Below are 20,864 nucleotides of genomic sequence, written 5' to 3' on the forward strand. Positions count from 1 at the left end.
TTGCCTGCGTTTCCCTCGGCTCCTGGCACCCTGCTGCCAGCTGTGTTGGGCAGGTGCGGGAGAAGCGGAAGTGGCTCACTTACAACGGATGCTGGGGTTCCCTGCACGAGCTCCCCACTTGGACGTGGCCGGCGCTCCGCGTGTGCGGTGGAAACACTCACAGGCAAGGGCTGCGGTCCCCGGTGCCTGCCAGGTGGGTCGGCGTGGTGAGTTGGGAGACAAGGCTGGAGGCCGAGGGGCACTGAGTGGTGAGTGCTTCTAAAGCTTGTGCCAGGGTTGTCAGAATCCAGAGGGCCGCAGCACGGCCAGGGTTGAGCACAGAACAGACTTGAGAGAGTGAGAACTCTCCCTTGCACCTGATTTCCAGCCTCTGGTGAGCAGGAGGCACGGAGCCCTCGGCAGGCAGGCCCAGCACACACCCAGAGCTCGTCGCCAAGGATGGGAGACGTCTTGGCTCCAGGCACTGAAGAGCGCGGCTGTGCGGTCACCAGCTAGCCATTAAGGGAATAGAGCAGACCTCAGCAGTCACACGGAAGAATACAGACTCTACAGACTCAGGCCAGCCCAAAGCCACTAAACAGAGGCACAGTATGAACTGTGAGACTCTCCGAGGAAGGGAGGACTCTGATTCCCAAAGGTCCACTTGTCATGAAGTTATGTGTCCAAAAAAGTAAGAAACATAAATAACCCAGACAACATGAAACTACCAAAGGGCAGTTTGGATAGTGTCCCTACGAAGTCCAGATGGAGGATGTGCTATAAAAACCCTTCCAGGGAGTCATCCGCACTGTGTACAGGCTTAAAACCACGGGGCTGTGCGTTTCAATGGCTCGCAAAGGTGAGTTTTATATTATGTAAGATTTTCCTAAATTAAAACAACTTTTCCCCCCGAATGTCAGTGTTGGTTCTCCTGGATGTGAAGTCACTTTTCTGTGACGAATACAGGATGGGGTCCGTGATCATGGACTTCTCATGAGCATGACAAGTCAGTTACCTGACTCTCCTCCCTGCCACGGTGCTTACCGTCCCCTCACTGGATGAACGTCCCCTCCTGTCTCCCTCCCTATAAAACTGTGTAGCTCAAATGAGACTTCCTCCAAGCAGTCACCCACAGTTCCCCATGCCAGGGCAGACATCTGCATCCTCCGGGGTGGAGCCGTATCTGCACAGCTGGTCTATGCCCACCCAGCCTGCCGGCGTTGCGACCCTGAGCGACCTCTGTCTCCCAAGTCAGCTGTAAGCTCTCCTAAAGGCGACGTGCGCTTGGAGGGTCTGCCCCATCCTCAAGGCTGGGCGCAACCAGCGCTCGGTACTCATGAGTGTTAAAGCACTAAAGATGGTTCTTCTAAAGCCTGCTTTCTCTGTCCGCCTGCACACAAACGCCTGTGCCGAAGCAAACGTTCTTGGGAGTGTAGTGAATTTACACAGAACACTGTGAGGATTACTACCTTCTATCACAAGTGAGTAAAGAATTCTCCCTCCCTGTGTATTTGATACACCTAGAGCTAGATTGCCCTGAAGTCTAGTTCACAAGAATGAAAATGTTGGCTTTCAGCCTTTGTGGCAACGCTTTCAGCTGTTCCACTGAGTCCTCTACAGAGCCCTAAACAATCTCCATGAGATAATGATACTAAGAACTTTAACCAAGAAGCACATAGTTCAGCAACATGAAAAAAACACTGTCATGGACACACTTTTCGCAGTGTGTGAAAGGACACACAGGGTGGGATACTTGGCTCTAAACTGCAAGCTAAGCTGCTGGCGCCTGCCTTGGAGGCAGGCAGACGGGCAGGCAGCCCCTCCGCGCTCACCTCCCGCTCCATGGTCTTCCTCCTGAGCAGCTTCTTCACACTCGGGAGCTGCTTCTTCAACAACATCGTGGCCTCATTCATCCTGCGGACTTGGGTGATTAGGAAAGATGGAACCTGGGGAAGAAAAACAGCTGCACTGGAGGGAAAACGCTTGACTAAGACCTCCTCGGGAGGCTGTGTCTGCCAGTGTGCTCACTTCTCCTGGCCACGCAGCACCAGGGGCATTTACCCTTGTAAAGGTTAGAAAACTGAGGGAACTTCTGTTTAATGGGGAAAGCATGTTAACGAGATCTCTTAGAGAATGTCCAGCCACGTCATGGTACCCAAGTGGGACTGGCTTCCAAGATGCCCAAGTCTCTTAGAAAATAAAATGGCGGAGCGCTGGACACAACCCACACAGGTCCTCCCATTCGGAGTCACCTCTGGGTGACTCACAATTCCCACCCGTGTGAATGCTGTGCAAGGAGGAGACTATATTGTTTAGGCAGTAACAGCAAGAGCAGGAGGTTTGTACATTTCAGTTCAGATGAGATAGTGCTGAGGACCATTTTCCACCTGTGGTTGGCAACGCTGGAGAGGAAACTGCCGAGGTGAGGCCTCTGTGGGAGGAGGTCACAAGCCACCAGGGCCTGGTTGGGCCTCGGCGGGTCTCCTCACTCCTAGGGGAACCTCTTGATGGTGGTGTCTTTGCATTTCCTGGAGCTGGTGGACTTCAGAGGGTGCCCTGACAGTCACCACACCACCACTCACCTTCCACAAGATTTTCTGGTACTTCAGCATGAGGCGGAGGATGTGGGCTGCGGTGTTGGCTAACAGCAGCTCCTCGCAGTCGGAGTGCTTGCCCCTGCTGAAGAAGAGGTTGGGCGCCATCACGGTGGAGATGTTCCACACACTCATGCGGTTTTTGGATTCATTGGCAATCACTTTATTGAAGAACGTCATGAGGGCCTGACAGGAAAAGAGCGTGGGGTCACACTGCTGTACGCGGCCAGAGGCTCCGACACTGCCTCGGTTCGTCTCTGTCCCCGCTCCCAGCCTGCTGGAAGCTGTGGGACGCAGAGAGATCCCCCTCTAATTGCTTAAAAAGCACTAGGAAGAAAGGCGCGCAGTTTCGACCGTCTGCATCACAGAATAACTCTGTTTTGATGGAGTATATTATATCGCAGTTGCTATAAACAATAGTTTACGTTTTCTTATTTCCTTTTATCCTAAGCAAGTTTGACAAATATTAAAATTAAACATAAGCGAGAGAGAGAAAACACTGCTGCTGAAATAAACATGAAGTTTTGTTATGAAGAAAGAAATCTTAAAAAACACCTTTAACTCTGCACATTACTGTTGAAAATGATTTACCGTTTCCCTGAGAGAAAGAGCTCACTTAAACAACACGAGTCTCTCATTCTTCAGCCCAAAATATAAAATGCAGTTGGGAAATGTCAAAATTACTTTTGGGTGACATTCTTCTATTTTGTTTTTCAATTTTGAGATTTTCAACTGGTCACAGGCAAATGCTTATGTGAAGCTGTTCTAAACATAAAAAAAAAAAAAATTAAGAAAGCTTAAAAGTTTACCAAGCCACCAGAGTAGAGATATTTATCTGAAGTTTTGGAAATTTATGAGGAGGACAAAAGTCCCAATAGGAGTGCTCTTGGTTTTTCCAGGTTGAATTCCACCACAGAACTCCTGACGGGAAAGTGCGTAGCTCATAGCGGTAACAGCAGTTGCGATTTAAGAGTTTATTATGGGGCACGCGTTAGTCTGAGTGAGGCTCATATCCTCACTCAGCGTCCCCCTCCCAAGCCCTCGGAGATCAGGACCATCACCGTACTACTGTACAAAGAGGAAACCGAGGCAGAGAGACTGGAGCAGCTCTGCCCAGTATTGGCAGAGCCGGGACTGGAACCAAGAAAACAGTTCCTGAGCTGGTGTTCTGGATGTGTACACCACACCTGCTCCAGTCTTAGTCCCAGGTGCAGGCTGGTGTGGAAACAGACATCACGTGCAGGGGTGTGTGTGTGTGTGTGTGTGTGTGTGTGATCTTCACTAGTCCCTGGTGCTTTTTTAAAAGAAATGTATTGAATTATTTGACAATTGCTGCACCCTCTGGTCTATGAAAGAGTAGATGACACTTTGACCCACTGATGTCAGGTGGATTTTTTGAAAATAAAACAACATTGTTTTGATAAAGCCAAGAAGACCAAGCTCATCAGTCTCTAGCTTTTGAAAAATTACCAAATTACATCAGAAACAAATATTTTAAGGCCTTGCTAATCCCACCCTGATGCTGAGGACATAGTGTAAATGGCACATAGAAGTGACGTGAAGATTTCCATTGTGAGGAGGAAGATCCTCACAACACTGAGATGTCTGATAAGGGGTAGCACCATGAATCATTTTGTTCTCAACGTTAAGTTTACTGGTCTCAAAATTATGGGTTACTGTTATGGCTTGTGTCTAGATGTCCCCCAAAGCCTCATGCAGTCACAGGTGCGGCTTTTCAGAAGTGGCTGGACCTCGGGTGTGTGATGCTGTGAGTGAGTGTGTGATGACTACATTAGCGCACTGACTGGTCTGGCATAGTTCCGGGAGTGGACAATGGGGAGGCTCACCCTGGGTGTGAGTGCTACCGCCCTGACAGCATGTACCCCACAGAATATACAAAGAGGGCTGCTGCTGGTGCTTGCCGCTTGCTGCTTCAGTGCTTTGCTGCCTTCTGCCCACCATGGACTATTTCTCCTCTGTGATGTCCCTCTGCCGTGCCACCCTGCCTTGGAGCCAGCCAGCTTTGCCCGAAGCCTCTACAAACTGTGAACTAAACACACCTTCCCTCCTTTAACTTTGAGTGTAGGGTATTTTGTCTCAGCGATGAGAAAAATAACTAAGACAGTTATTTCCAGCCCATCCTCATCTCAGTTTCATTTCACAGATTCCAAATACTTGTTGTACTTAAATTTCCTACTTTACATAGACTCATTGTTGAAACGGCAAGGGAAACTTAGCCAACATGCGGCACAGAAACGAATTTGAAACGAAAAGGGAGACTTTTGGGAGGAAGAACTGCGGAACCTGATTCTATCAGATATTTTACACTAACTGTCAAATCACGTCTCGGAGCTCCTTTTCCTAATGGTAAAATGACCAGATTTTACCAGGTAATGACCAAGGTTAAATTGTATTATCTTTATACAACATGAAAAATTTTAAAAACTCAAAAATTGTACGAATTTCACTTACTGCAGCTTCAGAGGCACTACAGCGAGGCTCCACAACCGCAGCTTCTCATACTTTCCAAGTCACAGCACAGCCTCACGGGCTTCTGACACTGCTGCATTGAAGCAGCCCACTTTGTGGGGAGGGACAGTACAAGAGAGAGAACCCGGGCCTTTGGACTGAGCCACATACCAAGCCTTTTTTTTTAATTTTTAAATTTTGTGACAAGGCCTCACTAAGTTGGTTAGTTTCCAAGGTGGGACTTGATCATGTGATTCTCCTGCCTCAGCCTCTCAGAGTGCTGGGATTACAGGTGTGCACCACCACGCCCTGCTTTCTCCTCTTCTCCTATTTCCAAGTGCTGGGCACGTGGCTGGACCCTCAGTATCCCCTGAGTGAGCTGAACGTGGGAAGCGTCAGTGCCCAAAGACCTCCGTCCTTGCCGTCTTGCTCTGTGCAGACCGCCCTGTGAGCTGTCACCACGGCCTCCATCTCCACACACAGCCCACCCCCAGGCAGCAGGCGCCCACTGAGAGGGTGAGAGGACACACCTGGGCTGTGTCCCTGTTGGCATCCGGCAGCGCCATGACCATGAGGTGCAAGGCTTGAAGCTGCACTCTGACGTGGGACCCGCCTGCAAGAAAACAAAGACAGCGCAGGAGTGAAATGACGAGCAGACCGTGTGTGCGCCCGCACGCGAACAGCTGGGGGCACAGCAGGGCTCCTGACAGCCCCGGCCGGTGCAGACTCGGGTTTGGTGCCTGGCACCGTGGCTGTGCCCACTCGGACTGGAGCCCCACTCTGTCAAGTCCCTTCTCACCCGCAGCGCCCCTGTGGAGACAGATGGCGGGGAGCCTCGGGAAAATGCCCTCGCCAAGGCATTCTCACAGACCTTGTTTTGCTTTGGTACCATGAACAGAAGGTTCGCTGCTCCATTCAAGAGGAGATAAACCTTGCTTTCACACACAGAGGCAGCAACGCACAATTATTAGGAACTAGATTCGAATCCTGCATCTCCTACCCGTCACTGGGTGAGCCCGGTCAGGTCCCTGAACCCTGTCGTGTCCATGTTACCCTCTGTGAAGTGGGAGTGGTCTTGTGTCTCCCGCACAGGGCTGAGCTGAGGAGTAAAGGAGTTACCGGGGACAGCGCCCAAATCACGGTCGTGCCTAGGCGTGTGTGCTCCTGCTGTTAGGATCAAGGCTGCCGATTCGGGGTCTTCCTGGGATACTGAGAGGTGGTGGCTGTCCTTTATCTGCGATGACTGTTGAGCGCTTCACTTCTTCGTGACACAAGGTGGCGCCAGAGGGTTGGCAGTTACCCGAGGGGTCCTGCGCTCCCAGGACACGGTCAGCCAGGGTGAGGACGGGGAGGGTGGTCAGAGCGGGGAGGAACACCCAAGTGTCTGCGGCCATGACACACGGAAAAGTGGGAAGAGCCCGTCATGCTGTCCTGGCACCACCCTTGTGGGGATGGTGGACGTTTGTGTCAAATGTGTAAACAAAACCCGGCGCAGGGCCAGATCTCACTGCAGAGGGCAAATGCATGTTGGTGTGAGTCTGCCAGATGAACAGGACCTGTCAGGGGCTGTCTCAGGAGAGGGCACCTCGGGACAGAGAAGACGGTCCTGTAGGCGCGCGCTGCCGGTGCAGCCGCCCTCCATCTCCCGGCGCGATCCCAGCACCCCACGGGGGAGGGGAAGCCCTATAGGTGCAGCCTAGCCTCGGGCTCCCCATTTCTGCCGCTCTTACAGAAAGGGGAAGCTCGCTTTGTAATTAAAATCTAACCTGGCACAGAACCCGTCTTCATTTTACTTAGGGAACCTAGCCTTCCCCAGTTTTGTGGTGAATACTTTTGTAATTAATTTATTCAAGCATCCTGGTAGAAAGCTTGAGTTATCATGAGGCCATTGTTCTCCCAGAGTGATTAGCTTTTCCCGAAAGTAGCTGAGGCTTGATTCATGAACTATTAGCTCATTAATGGTGCAGGCAGTTTGGAAGCCAAGCTTGAAAAAGGAAAGTAATTAACGGAATGGGGAAGGGATTTGGGTATCTGAAGTGCAGCTCCCACACGTCCCTCCGCAGCGCTCCTTTTAGGAATATCTCTGCTTGGCTTCAGGTGACAAAAAGCCTGTTATTTCCTGGGAGCCACAAGCCATATCTCTGGGCTTCCTGCAGGGTCGGCTGGTATCAAATCAGTCACCTGCAATCTAGTATTTTTCACTTAGAAAATCCTACACTGAAGCGGGTTCCTCTGAGGATGCTTCCAGGAGAGCGTCAGACTGTCCCCTTCAGGGAAGTGCGCTGGCCGCACTCGGAGAGGGGACAGAGCGCGGGGAACCCAGAGTCGCCTGTCTTTCTTAAAGTGCTTCTCCGGGCGGCTCTGGCATCGGAGGGTGGGGCCTCCTGGGATGACTCACAACACCAAACCAAACTCCAAATTCCTCGGTGGCACTAGATTGTTTTGATGCATTGTTTAGCCTACAAACCCCAGAGCAAGGTAAAATTCATAATCCGACAGCCTATGTCCCGGGAGGGCAGATATCACGGAAATCCTGTTCTTTCGGGTGTGCGGTGTGTGTGTGTTTTCTGAAAAGTAAGGGATTCTGCTCTTGGAGTAGCTGAGTGAGCTCCTACCAGATCACGGTCTCACAGGCACTAACCCTTTCTGGGCAAAGTCCCCACAACTACCTGGGGCCGTGCAGAGTGCGCAGGCAGATGGGTCCGGGAGAGGCCTGGGCACCCGGGACGGGGCTGGCACAGGGCGGCGCTCTTTTCTCCTGGCCTTCAGTTTGAGATCCCGCCGCGGTCAGGGCTGCCCAGGGTGGCCAAGGCTCAGTAATACGTTACCAAAAAATCCCGGTCCTTATGGCCTGAACCAGAGTTCAAGGAGGCCACAACCACCGGAAAGTCATGGTGCAGTCCCAGAAAGGAGAGACTTCGAGGTGGAAAGCAGTAATCCCAGGAAAAACGCAATCCCGGGAAAAATCCGCAATCCGGGGAATCTCTCGCAGAGCCCCAGTGTGGCCACGAGGGGGCAGCAAAGGATGAACTCAGCTCTGAGACCCGCTGAGCTGCAGGCCGAAGACCACTGGCAACTTGAGTCCAGCCAGGCAGATGACCGGCTTAAAACAGCAACAAATAACAAGCCTCACGTAGAATTTACAATTCCCCGACTCACAAAGCAACAGGAAGGCGGGGTCCATCCTCCAGGACGGAGACCAGCCCGGAGAGGACTCTGGAACTCTCACTACCGACGAGGGTTTTGAAGTCAGTTATCAAACTATCCTCAAGGATGTGAAAAAAACATGCTTAAGGAATAAAAAACAAGGAACGAAAAAGATAGGGCCTTGCAGTAAATAAAAACATTCATACAGCATTAACTGGAAACTCTAGAACTGAAAAAAATATAATAGCTGAAATCAAAATCAAAGAAGGGGTCAAGCTTTTGTGTGTTTGTCAGCAAATTTTTCTCAGAGAATAAAAACATGAGATCTTACAAAGAAAAGAGATACCTGTCCCCGATGGCATGGGAATTAAAGCTCAGACAAAGACTGCTTCCCTATCACAGTCTCTCTCTTTTTATTTTTTGGTCTTTTTAAAACAGGGTTTCACTTCTCAGTTCAGGCTGGGCTTGAGCTCACTTTGTAGCCCAGGCTGGCCTTGAACTTGCAGCGATCCTCCTGCCTCAGTCTCCTGAGTACTGGCATTGCAGGTGTGCGCCACCATGCCCGGCTCACGGTCTCTTATTGAAGGAAAAAAAATTATTTTGTGCATCTGGTTTAGTAAAAACTTTTAAAGATTAGGAGCTACTCATTCTAAGGACAGGTTTGGTCATGCAGCTTGGGATCGACTGTTCTTTTCTTTCATTAGGGTTTTGATGATCTTGCAGCTCTAGTCTACCCGCAGAAGGCTGCAGACTGACTCCACAGATGTCTGCTCACACAGCGCTCAAAAATGTGAAATTAAGGCTGACATTTTAAAATTAAGTCTTTCCTCGCAAGCCTGTACTCCATTCTCTGTCCTGCACGCAACCCTCACCTAGAGCGGTGTGCGGCCAGGGTCACCCTGCCAGGCTGGCCACAGCCCTTTTCTGTCCACGTGGCGTTGCCACCTACTTAACACGCCTGCCCACGCCGGGCTCGGGAGTCCTGACCTAAGCCCCCGCTGTTCTCTACACTTTCTTTTTCTTTTTTTTTTCATACCGGGAATCGAACTCATGACCTCACGCTTGCCAGGCAGGATGCTACATCCCCAGCTCCCTACACTTGTTCTTTTGTCATATCCTGTATACTATTCAGCCTCTGCAGCCAACCTCGTCAGTCAGATCAGTCCCTGTCAAGGGCAGCACAAGCTCCCACATCTGTGCTTTCAAAGATGTCAGCGAAGACCCAAATGGTAGATCTGGTGACTTTTTAGAAAAATGATGCCACGCTGTGATTCTGAGACAAAACGTGCAGCGTGTACGGCAGGTGGCTTGTCCAGCCCCCGGAACTCAGAGGGAGGGATGGGAGGGATCTCACAGTCTTCAGTGGACTGTGACACACAAGGCGCTACTCTAGATGGCTTCATTCAGCACCCATGACAGCCCTGATGGGTCCCTGTTGTCTGTCATTACAGGGGCAGCAGTGGAAGGTAAAAACCTTGGCTGCACTGCTAACCGATCACACAGGAATCCAATCTCAACAGCTCCGTCTTTGAATGAAGATAGGGCCCCGCCCATCCTGTCTAGCAGGCTTCAGGGCACTGGGTTGGAAGTAAGTGAGTGTTTACTGTCACACTCAGCATTTTACCCACGCAGTGCCAGGAAACTGCACTTCTCTCCACCAGCCTCGCACTTCATCTGAGCCTCTTTTCTGCTGCCCCCATTCTTTTTTTTTTTTTTTGGTTTTTCTCCGGTACCGGGAACTGAACTCACGACCTTGCGCTTGCCAGGCAGGCGCTGTGCCGCTGAGCTAAATCCCCAGCCTCTGCTGCCCCTCTTATTGACCTCGTTTGTATCTGAGCCATGCACCTGTGGCGTCCTCCACCTACTTTCCATCAGAGCGACGAAGGCAGGTATGTATTCCACAGGGAAGAGGGAGGTGGGCAGCTCTCGGAAAAACGCTTTCAACATCACAGCGGCTTCTCTGTGGCACATTTTGTCCCATTTAAATTTATCGGCGTTGAACTTGGCATCCAGCTCCTCACGGTATTGCTGCAAATCAAGAGAGGTGGTCAGCGTCCCATGAGCTCTTACCACAGCCATTTTCATCCCTCTGCAAACCACACAGAGGTTAATCAGCTACTTTTACAAACTTAGTACTTTATGAACTTAATAAGCTGCTTGTGCAAGGACATTGATAAGGCAATTTTGTCTAAGCCTGTTTCTCAACATGATCAGAGAATGGAAATAGGTATTTGCAAATGAATTTTTAAAAATAGTTTCTGAAAAAAAAGTTTTTTATGATATCAGGGTTTGAATCCAAGACCTTCACACTGAGCTACACCCTCAGCCCTTTTTTATTTTTTATTTTGAGTCAGAGTCTCGCTGAGGCACTAACTTGCCCGGGCTGACCTCGAATTTTCGATGTTCCCTCCTCAGCCTTCCAGAGTGCTGGGATGACAGACGTGCATCACCATGTTAACCTTGAAGTAATTAGCTGAATCCACACAAGTATAGAAGTTCTTTACTTAGCTCCTGGTGTCATCTGTGCGGCTTTGGCAGATCCCGCTACCCCGCAAGAGACATGCACAGCTGGCTCCTGAAGAAGTCTCTGTCCTCTTCTTTTTTGCAATCCCTCTGTCACACTCGCTTCTATTTCTAAATAGGACCAAGATGGTGCAGCTCTCTCAGGGCCACGTACAGAGCCAGAGGGGTCCCAGTAGAGCCACTCTGACCTCGCTGTAGCAAGCAGACCAACAACCTTGGCCTGGAGCAGTGACAGCGCACACGTGGCTTCTACACATAAAGTTTTGGCTTTGTAAGGCTGGGAGCGCCACGCAGTTGCTTTTTAAAAGAAACCTCCTGAAGTCTGTTTTTCACATTTTACATTACCAATTTGACTACCAATACCACCCTTCTCCATGTTTCTTTTCCAAAGCAAAACTAATTTTTTTAAGCGCTCCCTTTAACTACAAGATTCACCTTTGGCGCTAGGAAGTAACTATTCCACTCTCTCAGTTTTCAACCTTCTGTTTTATTCTCAGGAGAATCCGATTCTTCTGGCCTTCAGCACGCACAGCCAGTCAGCTCGATCATTCTACCTTTTCCTACCTAGACCAGCTCCTTAACAGGCAGGCACCAGAGCCCTCGCTCCCAGAGCCTGCAGGAGGGAGACCCTCTGCACACCAGTTTCTACAGAGACACCCCTAATTCAGCTCCACTGCCTGGCTCCGCTGATGAACTTAAGGGTTTTCTTCTTGTCCTGCAATCGAGTAGGAATACTACAGCTAATCAAGCAGCGCTCTGCAGGTAGAAGGTTGACGGGCACTTGATAAAGCCTTCCACACACACGTTAGGTTCATCCCGGAGCGAAAGAGATCGGGCCCCAAACTGGGCTCGGGAAGAGAGCGCTGCCTGAGACCTGCTTGGTGTCTGCAGGTGCCTTGTAGTCCAGCAGCGGAGCCTTTTCAGGAGTGGACGGTGCCAGCTCACACTGCAGATGCCGTGGCAGAGGCCCCACGTCGCCGCTGAGCAACCCTGAGAGCTGGGATCGGGGCTGCTGGGCCAAGTCTGAGTCCTGCTGGGCATCTCGTGGGGAGAGGGTGCGGGAAGGCACCCTGGCCATGAGGAGGAGCCGCACGCGTGAACGCAGCGCACGGAGGTCCAGTGTCACTCGGCTCCCAGCTCCCAGGGGACAGGGCTGCGTCCTGCGGGCAGTGAGGCAGCTCGGACCATTTCTAAGCCAGGCGCTGGCGAGGTCGGGGTCACCCTATCTGACAGCAGGATGGAAAGATGACTGGGGGAGTGTGGAGCTTGGTGTGGGCTGGGGACAGGGAAGGGGCCCAGAGCCCGGTCACTGGCTATGACACCACGTCTGGTGGTGGACAATGAAGGACTGACCCAGATGCGCAGCTGTGGAGCGGAAAGCAGGGGTGTTTAAGAATTGCTAAGGGGGACCGAGCCCGCGGACCGGTGATGAGCTGAATGTGGCCCAGGACGATTTCCCGGCCGGGATGGGCTGGTGCAGGTGCTGCTCATAGAAAACACAGGAGGAGGGCTGAGTCATGCACACAGCTGCCTGCCCCGTCACTGTAAAGCAAAGGAGAAACTGTTCTTCAAGGGGGCAGGAATCTGCAAGAGCAGAAGAATTCAAGTTTATTTCTCACACACCTCGGCCAAAGGAACCATCTGAATCATGACTGTGACTCTGCTGCTCTGAGAGTGGTGTCGTTACCGAGAGACAGCACGGTACCAGGCCGGGACTGGTGTTATAGCCAGGTTGTTGAGGCTTTAATCCCAACTCCACAACTCACGGGGCTGCCTGGCCTGTGCCTCAAAATTCTCCCGGTACAACAGGGATGTTAAAAACATTTCCACCTTGGATAGCCAAAACCATCCTGAGCAAAAGGAGTAAAGCAGGAGGCATCACACTGACTTCAAAACATCCTCCAAAGGTATAGTAATAAAACACGTGGTGCTGGCTGAGAACAGACATTTAGACCAGTGGAACAGAACAGAGAGCCTGGAAGTAAACCACACATCTACAGCCAAATGGCGCTCGACAAAGGAGCTAGGAGTGCCTGCTGGAGACAGGGCAGTGTTTTCAGCAAATGGTACTGGGAAAATTGCACAGGAACTAAGTTGGACCCCTGTCTCTCACCAGAAGAAAAGTTCAATTCAAAATGGATTAAAGATTCAAAAGGTGAGACCTGAAACCATGAAACTGCTACAACAAAGCAGAGGGGAAATGCTTTGGGACATTGGAAGGGACACGGATTTTTGGACAAAATCCCCCAAAGCACAGGAAACAGAAGCAAAAATAGACAAATGGAATTCTAGTAAACTAAAAAGCTCCCGCTCAGCAAAAGAGGGAAATCAGCAGAGTGAAGCGAGCACAAATCAACCAGTTTGAGGCAGCTTCATCCCAACGCTGTGGGAAGCCTGTGGCCACCAGCTCCGAGCGGGGACCAGCATGCCAGGCCGTGTAACTGTCCTGCAGAGGACATGAGGCAACACAGAGAACAGTCGGCCTTCCTCGTGACGTCTCCCCAGAGCTGGCATTTCTGCCATGGCTCGCAAAGCAAATCACTGAACACCCAAAGCATCAAATGAGTTCCAAATGATCCGAGGCCTCCAGTATGGGACCAGCTCTACAGTCAGGTCCCAGTTTGGCTACAGCCTAGCAGCTTCTTCTCGGAGCCGCTTCTCCACGGGTCTCACTGCGTGTTCCAGGCACAAAGCTCGGCTGGATGTTCCACAGCGGAGTCCCAAATGGTGTCATGTACCTGGCATAAGTGGGGATGGTTGTAATGGAGCTCAAAAAAGACACTGTCTTCTGCAGGGACGCTCCCACGAAAAGTAGTCTGGCAGAGGAGGTTTTAAAAGGAAAAGCCTCAGGTTTGAGAAGAGGAAAGCAGAGCAGACCCCTTTAACACTGCACTTCAGGCCCTCCCGCCTCTCGGTCCCTGTCCCTCTTCACTGGCCCGGGTTTCTTGCACATGGGCTGTTTTGGACCTGAGGCATGAGAACATCTGGATGGAATTTCTCAGACGAACAGGCAGTGGGATAAATAGGCTGACACTACACAAAACCGAGCGGGGGAGTAGAGGGACTTTGAGCTCATCGTGGTTCAGGAATGCCGGAGCCTCTGAGGAGTCCTGGCAGGCATGATTCACGCTGGGTAAGCACTTTTCAGTCCAAGAGTAGCTCGAGAAAAGTAATGTCTGCTAGCATGTGAACCTGTACACGCAAGAAACATCCTACTGTGTTTTCAAGTTGATTATTTAGTACAGGGTAATTTACGTCATATCCAGCATTCTTTTCTCACACACACACAAATATGGAAACCAGCAAGAATTTGTGTAAATGCAGCCTTCAATTACAGAGGGTGGGACGAAGGGATGGGGTCTGGGTCTGTTTTGGGAAATATATTTTTTGACTTTCTTTTGGGTCTTTGATGCTCTTGATAAGCCAAAGACTGGACCACCACTAGCAACAGCTTTCCACCTCCCACTTTGGGCACATTCGCTCAGAAGAACATCTAAGAAACAAACACAGGAGAAACTGAGCCAAGGAGACAGCGTAGGAACTGTGAACTTTAGGACCGTTAGGAATTGAATTGGCTTTCTTTTCTTTTCTTTTCTTTTCTTTTCTTTTCTTTTCTTTTCTTTCTTTTTCTTTTTGAGACGCGGTCTCACTGTGTAGTTCAGGCTGGCCTTGAACTCATCTAGAGCCCAGGCTGGCCCTGAAGTCACAGTGATCCTCCTGTCTCAGCTGCCCAAGTGGTTTACTGGTGATACCCCGGTTCCCCACTCTTCGCTCCGTAAAGGGAACTTGCTGTACTCATCTGCAAAGGTTCCGGCTGCTGACTTGATCTCTGCAGCTTCTGGCCCTCTGGCTCTGCCTCAGCCATGTCCATCGAAGGAAGCCCAGGCAAGGCAGAGCTGAGCAGTGCACAGGGCCGCCTGGGGATGACTGAGCCAGCCTGCACCACGGGCCCTTCCTGCCTGCCCCCAGGGCTCTCTTCCGTGGCCAATCTGCCTCAGTGGTAGGCCTCTGGAGGAGAAGTCATGGCCTACTTATTCTCCATTTCCACTTCAGAAACATCTAGTCACACTTCTGTATTAAAGCCCTGAGACTTCTGACACAAACAGAATTTCCCAACATACACACCACAGCAACAGACGAAGAGGCGCCTTTCTGCCGCTGTGCGTGGCCCCTGAATTTCTGAATAGTTCTAAAGACAACCACACTCGTTCCCCTTCCCTTTGTGCTTGCCCCTCGGGGTTTACCACCTAACAGTGAGATTTCCCACTGGAGGCTGAGGAGGAGCGCTCTTCTCTCCCGAGCTTCTTCCCTTACCATTCTGTGGAGTGCACTGCCGTGTGGAAGGAAGAAGGCAAAGGCACAGGGTTCCTGGGGCTCAGGGACGGGGTTTCCGACGTGGACACGAGCAATACCATAAATGGAGTTGGGATTTAGAACTGCTGAGTGAGAGCCCCTGTGGCCACAACCACCGCGACCAAGCCTTACACACACTTCAGGGAAAAGGAAAGCCGAAGAATGTTTCCAGGCTTAAAGCAACGGGAAATGGGAACAAGGGCTCGTACGCTACAGGCTCAGTGGCTTCCGTGACACAAAGAACTGAGACACTCGACCCCAGAGCACGACGGGCACCTCGAGACTGGAGACGAGTGGCAGCTCTTGGCAGTGCGCTGGCTCCTTGTTTTGCTGTAGGCTGCTTATTAATTGTTCTAATTTAAAAAGCTCGTGGAAGAAACACAGAATACTAGATAGAGACCAGTGATAGTGTCAAATACCTAAGCAATGTCAACAACAAAGACTAGATTCCAGGTCTCACGTGAGCTGGGTCTAGGCCGCTTAGATCTCTAACAAGGAAGAGAGAAAACACGGGGTACCTTGACTTTGGCAGTGCATCCTGAGAGTCGAAAAATTCCTTCGGATTCCAGACCCGACTCCTCAACTTTCTCAAAAAACTGCAAAGCAAGGAGATATTACAAAATAAGTACCTCCATGTGATCACAGACACCTGAAATAGCAATGAGGATGACAAGGATGGGGGAGATCCCAAGCTCGCGGATCTGTCTAGCATTCGGACGCCTCGTTAAATGCTCACAGCCTCCCGACAAGGTCAGCGTTATCCTCCAATCTGCCAGCGAGCACATGGGGACTCAACTTCCCAAGATTCACCCCGTGCCGTGTTAACACACTGCCTCTTAACCATGTTAAATTTCAGTGGCAACATCTCTTTGTGCAGACTGACCTGTAAGGAAGAGTCTGAATCTAATGCCATGAGTTACAACCGCTCTGGATGGTACTGACCAGCGACCTCATTTAACCCTGGTGATAATCCTACAAATAGGTCCTATTATTATCCCCACTCTACTGCCCAGCAAACTGAGGAATTGGAAGGCTAGACGACTGGCTTGGCTTCCACAGTGAGAGGAAGCCCCTGCGTCTCTATGACCCTAGGGAGCACGCACACCAGCTGCGACAACAGCTCACACCCGTGAGTGACCTGTGTGACACAGACCCAGATTTACTTAAGTGCTCACTGAGCACCTTCTGTCTGCTCCCCCTGGCTAAGTTCTCTGCCAGATTCCTACACCTGCAAAACAACTTCTATCCATGTGTTGAATCTCCTTAGATTTTTATAGATTTTCTTCAAACTGACTTTACATGGAGGACAAAGGGGCATAATTCTGGTTTTAATTTAAAGAAGGGAAGAAAGTCTTGGAGTTGTTAAATTTCAGGCTTTCGACCTGGACAGGCACCCAGCCTCCTCTGCCTCTACTGGTTCCTCGGTAGAAGGTGGAGGGTGGCCCTGACCTGGGCTGCCCTGTCTGAAGAGATGGGACATTTCTTATGTGACCAGGGCACCAGCGCAGCCCTGCTGGAGGGGGTTGGGTGGCCCTGGGCACAGAGGTGCCACCTGCATCCTCTGGCTGTCTGGTTGCCCCCCTGCTGTTCCTGTCACCAGCCAGTCAGTCACCAGTCTTGAAGGACCAGCTTAACTCGAAGTACTGCTAGCAAAGTACAGGAAGACAGCATGAGGGTGCAGAATGCTGGTGTGAATACAGTCACTGTACGTTTTCTCCATTTGTCTTTCTGTAAAACATTTAAAGGCTCTTGTTAAATTTCAGCGAGGTTACTGTTGAGGACTTGGGTTGTTACTCGAGCCACCAGATGTCACTGCTGAGCAAGTGCACACTGCCTGGGCCAGACATTATGAAAAGACAACCTAACAGTGAGCCCGCCGCTCGGCCCTGAGGGTCACAGAGATAATCACAGGAGACAGTTCAGACCACTATTTAAATTATGTTGTTCCACCAAACTACTATTTCTAGGCCAAGGATATAGCTCAGAGGCACAGCACCTGCCTGGCAAGGGCAAGGTTGTGCGTTTGATTCCCAGTACCAAAAAACCAAAAAACAAAGTTCTATTTCTAACTACTATCTGCACATCACACCTGAAAGATTACCAGAACCAGCTGATTTATTCACCTTTATTTGGAAAATTCAGGAAATAATTGCACATCCATGTTTAAAAATATTCAGCCTAGGAGATGAGTCAACAAATACTACACGATCCATAAGTACGTTGTTAATAGTTAAGGTCCATCTTTAGCCAGATAAATGAGGAAACACATGAATAAACACAAACTCATGCACAAACGACACCTGAAAAAGTATTAGAGAAAAAGCAAGCCAAGACAGAACTGCTGTGCCTGCCCGGTGTGTCGCCCCTGGGGTGGACAGCTGGGCAGCTTGGTCTCCAGTGGGCTGTGTGGAGGTGGCGGGCCCTTAGTGGGACGTCACTCTGGGCTCTCCAGCTCTCTAGCTTCCTGTCTGACCATGCGATCTCTCCCTCTGGCACATTTGCCCATCGGCAATGTCACTGCCACAGGGCGACCCAGCCAAGGGTGACTTTACCAGAGCTGGTGCCGTGTTTTGTGCACGTTCGGCCTCCTAAATTGTGGGTGAAGTAAATTTGTTTTCTTGTACAAAGTCAGCCTCAGGGATTCTGTTGCAGCAGCGAACGGCGGACTGTGAGCAAGGCCAAGCGGCCCAAGTACTCGCAGCCATTATGTGGACGCATGCAGGGAAGCGGAGGCTCACCACTGGCCCGGATCTGAACAGGACCACGGTGCATTCATTTTGAAAGGCACATTATCTGTGGGCTTACAAGGCACCAAACCCAAGCAGAGGCTGGAGGGGCTCCCCGTTTGTTTGTGGTCTACTTACTTTCTGTAATACAAGCGGGACTTTCACCGCAGGGTCTTTCTTGTGGTCATTGTCCAGGAGCACAGTAAGTGGAACTCCAAAGATCCCGTTATCTTCATTGTGGGAAAGTCCAGGGAGAAAGAAAAAGGAATCAGAAAAGCACTCTTTTACTCCAGGGCGCTAGGGCCAAAGCCCGAAGCAATCAGTCCTCTGAGTTACCTCGTCCTTTTACTTTCTCTGTTTTGTTTCTTTTCAGTTGAATTCCGAAGGCATCAAAAAAGGCGGTCAACTCGATCAGAGAGAGATGGCGGATCTTCTTCATGTCTTCCGCTGACAGGTCGCCTGCTTCAGTGAGCCCAAATCTGGTCTTCTGAACAATAAATTTCTAAGATACATAGGGAAGATACTGGGTTTTTATGGCTAAGGGAAATTATCATAGCTTCATTCAGTGCTACCTGGACATTCCACCGCTACACAGCTGTTACAGTTTATGTCTAGATACACACCTGCCCGAAGCCTCATGTGCACTTGGATGGGGCTTTTGGGAAGGAATTGGATCATGGGGGTGTGACACTTACAGCGGATTAGTCCACTGATGAGTTCATAGCTAACTGTGATGTTGGGAAGTGAAGCATGGTGGGAGGAGGTGGGGCACTGGAGCCATGGCCTGGACGGGTCTATCTCCCTCCTCCTCCCTTGATCTCTCTCTGCTGCCCTGCAACAGACTGTTTCTCCTCTGCCATGCTGCCCTGCCTTGGATCCAGCTGACTATTGATTGGAACCTTTACAAACTGTGAGCCAAAATAAACTTTCCCTCCTTTAATTTGTCAGTGTCAGGCAAACTGTCCCAGCAATGAAGAAAGTAATTAAGACAACAGCAAAACATGGTATTTGCAAAAAACATTCTGGGGGGGAAAAAAAAAAACAAAAAACAACACTCTGGGGAGCATGTTGGGTCACAGAGAGACTATGAGTGTGTCTGAAGCACCTGATGACTTTGCCATCACAATTGTGAAAACTGTTTCCCCATAAGGGATATCCTACTCTGTCAAAGTGGGGAGGAGCCAAGCACCACAGGGACTCTGCACAATACAAGCTCTCAATCTGGGTGACACATGGGGTACCCCTATGAGATGGTACGCCTAGGTCTAGCCCAAGATTGCTGTAGGTGGTCTCAGTGCAGACAGTCCCTCTCCTTAAATCAGGCTTTGCATATCCCACAACTGCATACTTTAAGACTTTCAGTAACCTCCCCATTGTCCAGATTACCCAGGCTCACTGAGATAGCAGTTACTCTACCTTAAAAGCTAGATTTAGCTGATTCCAACTTCTTTAAAGAGCAAAATGCACTCAACGCACGAATCATGTTACTAACCTCTTGAAGACAACAATACTGTTCCATTCCCACACAAAGAAATAAAATGCACTAAAAGATCCATGAAAAGGATCTAGAACACTGTGGACATCTAAGGGGCCAGTAAAAGATGGTCTTATGTAATACCCAGAAGGCTATTTCTTCTTGGAGAACTGGACACTGAAAAATATGCTAAAACAATAAAAATCTCATACTTTTTCAAACTACTAAGCTTTAAAACACACCTTCCACAAGGGTTCCCTAAGTCAGAGATAACTTGGGGATACTACACCATCTACCAATGCATCATAACCCCAAGTACTCAAAAGTAAGACAGCAAAATGCAGAATATAGCTTGTGCTGTTAAATACTCTTCATTATCTTCCATTCTTCCTGAGACCAACATCACCCTGCAATAACCCACAGAAACCGTTTCACCCATTGTGCAAGTACTGATGCTAAGCCCGCTGAGTCCTTCCCAGGAGGTGACCTGCACTCCGGCGATTACGACTCAGGACGAGCCAGCTCTGATGAGGAGACATCTCTTGCATGACTCTCTAAAGAGACCTATAAAGAGGGGCTGTCCCTGACACCAGAATCTCTAGGGCTTCCCTCTCTGTCCTGGAACACCATTCTGCCCTCCAATGTGGGGACTTCTTGGGGACCAGGAAGGGTTGGGACTTTTTGAAATCCTACTCCTCTGGGGCTTTGGACACATGATTTTAGCCTCTCTGGGCCTCAGTGTTCTCATCTGTAAAAGGGAGTAATCACCAGGGTCCACCCTGCAGCTAGAGCCCACGGTTCCACGTGCTAAGGGGACAGTGCTTGGTGATCTTCCTCGTCCTCTATCTCCTCCATCTCAGAGTGGTTGTCTGGGAATGGTCCAGGCTGCCTGGTGCAATGGGCCTGTTCCTGAGGACTTACTACTTTAGCTCTGACACAGCCCAAGCCCTGTGCATGGAACCTGTTGCTCTGATTAGCAGAGAACATGCGGGTCTCCAAGTCAGGAATTCTGCAAATGTGTGTCTATTTAACAAACAGCAAATAGATGATGAGTGTGACCTCGCTCTAGGTCATGCTTCTAGGACACAATGTTCCAGACACAGAAAGAGGCTTTGAGGATAATAGCAAACTTGTCTTTTGGTGACACCAGTTCTTGGTTCTCCTGAGTTTTTAGCATCTGTCCTCTGAACGCTTGCTTCTTGGTATGAGATACATGTAGTCAGTGTCTGCACTGACTGACAAGTGAAGTGTTGGAACACTCACAAACAGGCTGAAATCCCTCTTCTTCTGTGCTACGGTTAGGATCTACATGTCTTGAAGTCTTGCTCCCTAGGCTGTGGAGCTATAGGGAGCTGGTGGGACCCCCTAGGAGGCGGGCCTAGTGGAAGGAAGTGAGGTTATTGGAGGCGTGGCCTTGCCGAGGATGCTGGGACCCTTTCCTGTTTCTCATCTCACTTCCTGCCCACCAGGAAGTGAGCAGCTTCCTCCACATGTGCTCTGCTGTGAGACGCTCCTGCCCAAACACTGCAGTCAACTGACGATGCTGAAACCTCGCTAATCGAACCAAAATAGACCTTTCCTCTTTTCAGGCTGCTTTAT

General features: G+C 50.2%; 1 protein-coding gene across 4 annotated transcripts in view; it reads right to left on the reverse strand.

The window, feature by feature from the left end:
- The window catches only part of Arhgap28 (Rho GTPase activating protein 28), a 113,706-nt gene that overhangs the window by 19,883 nt on the left and 72,959 nt on the right, over positions 1 to 20,864 (reverse strand). For all 4 annotated transcript variants that reach the window (XM_013516584.1, XM_013516601.1, XM_013516633.1 and 1 more), the window contains exons 8-14: positions 18,128 to 18,293; positions 17,930 to 18,021; positions 15,584 to 15,661; positions 10,055 to 10,217; positions 5,573 to 5,655; positions 2,562 to 2,759; positions 1,812 to 1,925 (exon numbers count right to left, since the gene is read on the reverse strand). In XM_013516584.1, the coding sequence (XP_013372038.1) occupies positions 1,812 to 1,925; positions 2,562 to 2,759; positions 5,573 to 5,655; positions 10,055 to 10,217; positions 15,584 to 15,661; positions 17,930 to 18,021; positions 18,128 to 18,293 (894 nt within the window). The remainder of the gene's footprint in view (positions 1 to 1,811; positions 1,926 to 2,561; positions 2,760 to 5,572; positions 5,656 to 10,054; positions 10,218 to 15,583; positions 15,662 to 17,929; positions 18,022 to 18,127; positions 18,294 to 20,864) is intronic.

Source organism: Chinchilla lanigera, unplaced genomic scaffold (genome assembly GCF_000276665.1).
Source record: "Chinchilla lanigera isolate Chin_1 unplaced genomic scaffold, ChiLan1.0 scaffold00001, whole genome shotgun sequence".
Taxonomy (NCBI): domain Eukaryota; kingdom Metazoa; phylum Chordata; class Mammalia; order Rodentia; family Chinchillidae; genus Chinchilla; species Chinchilla lanigera.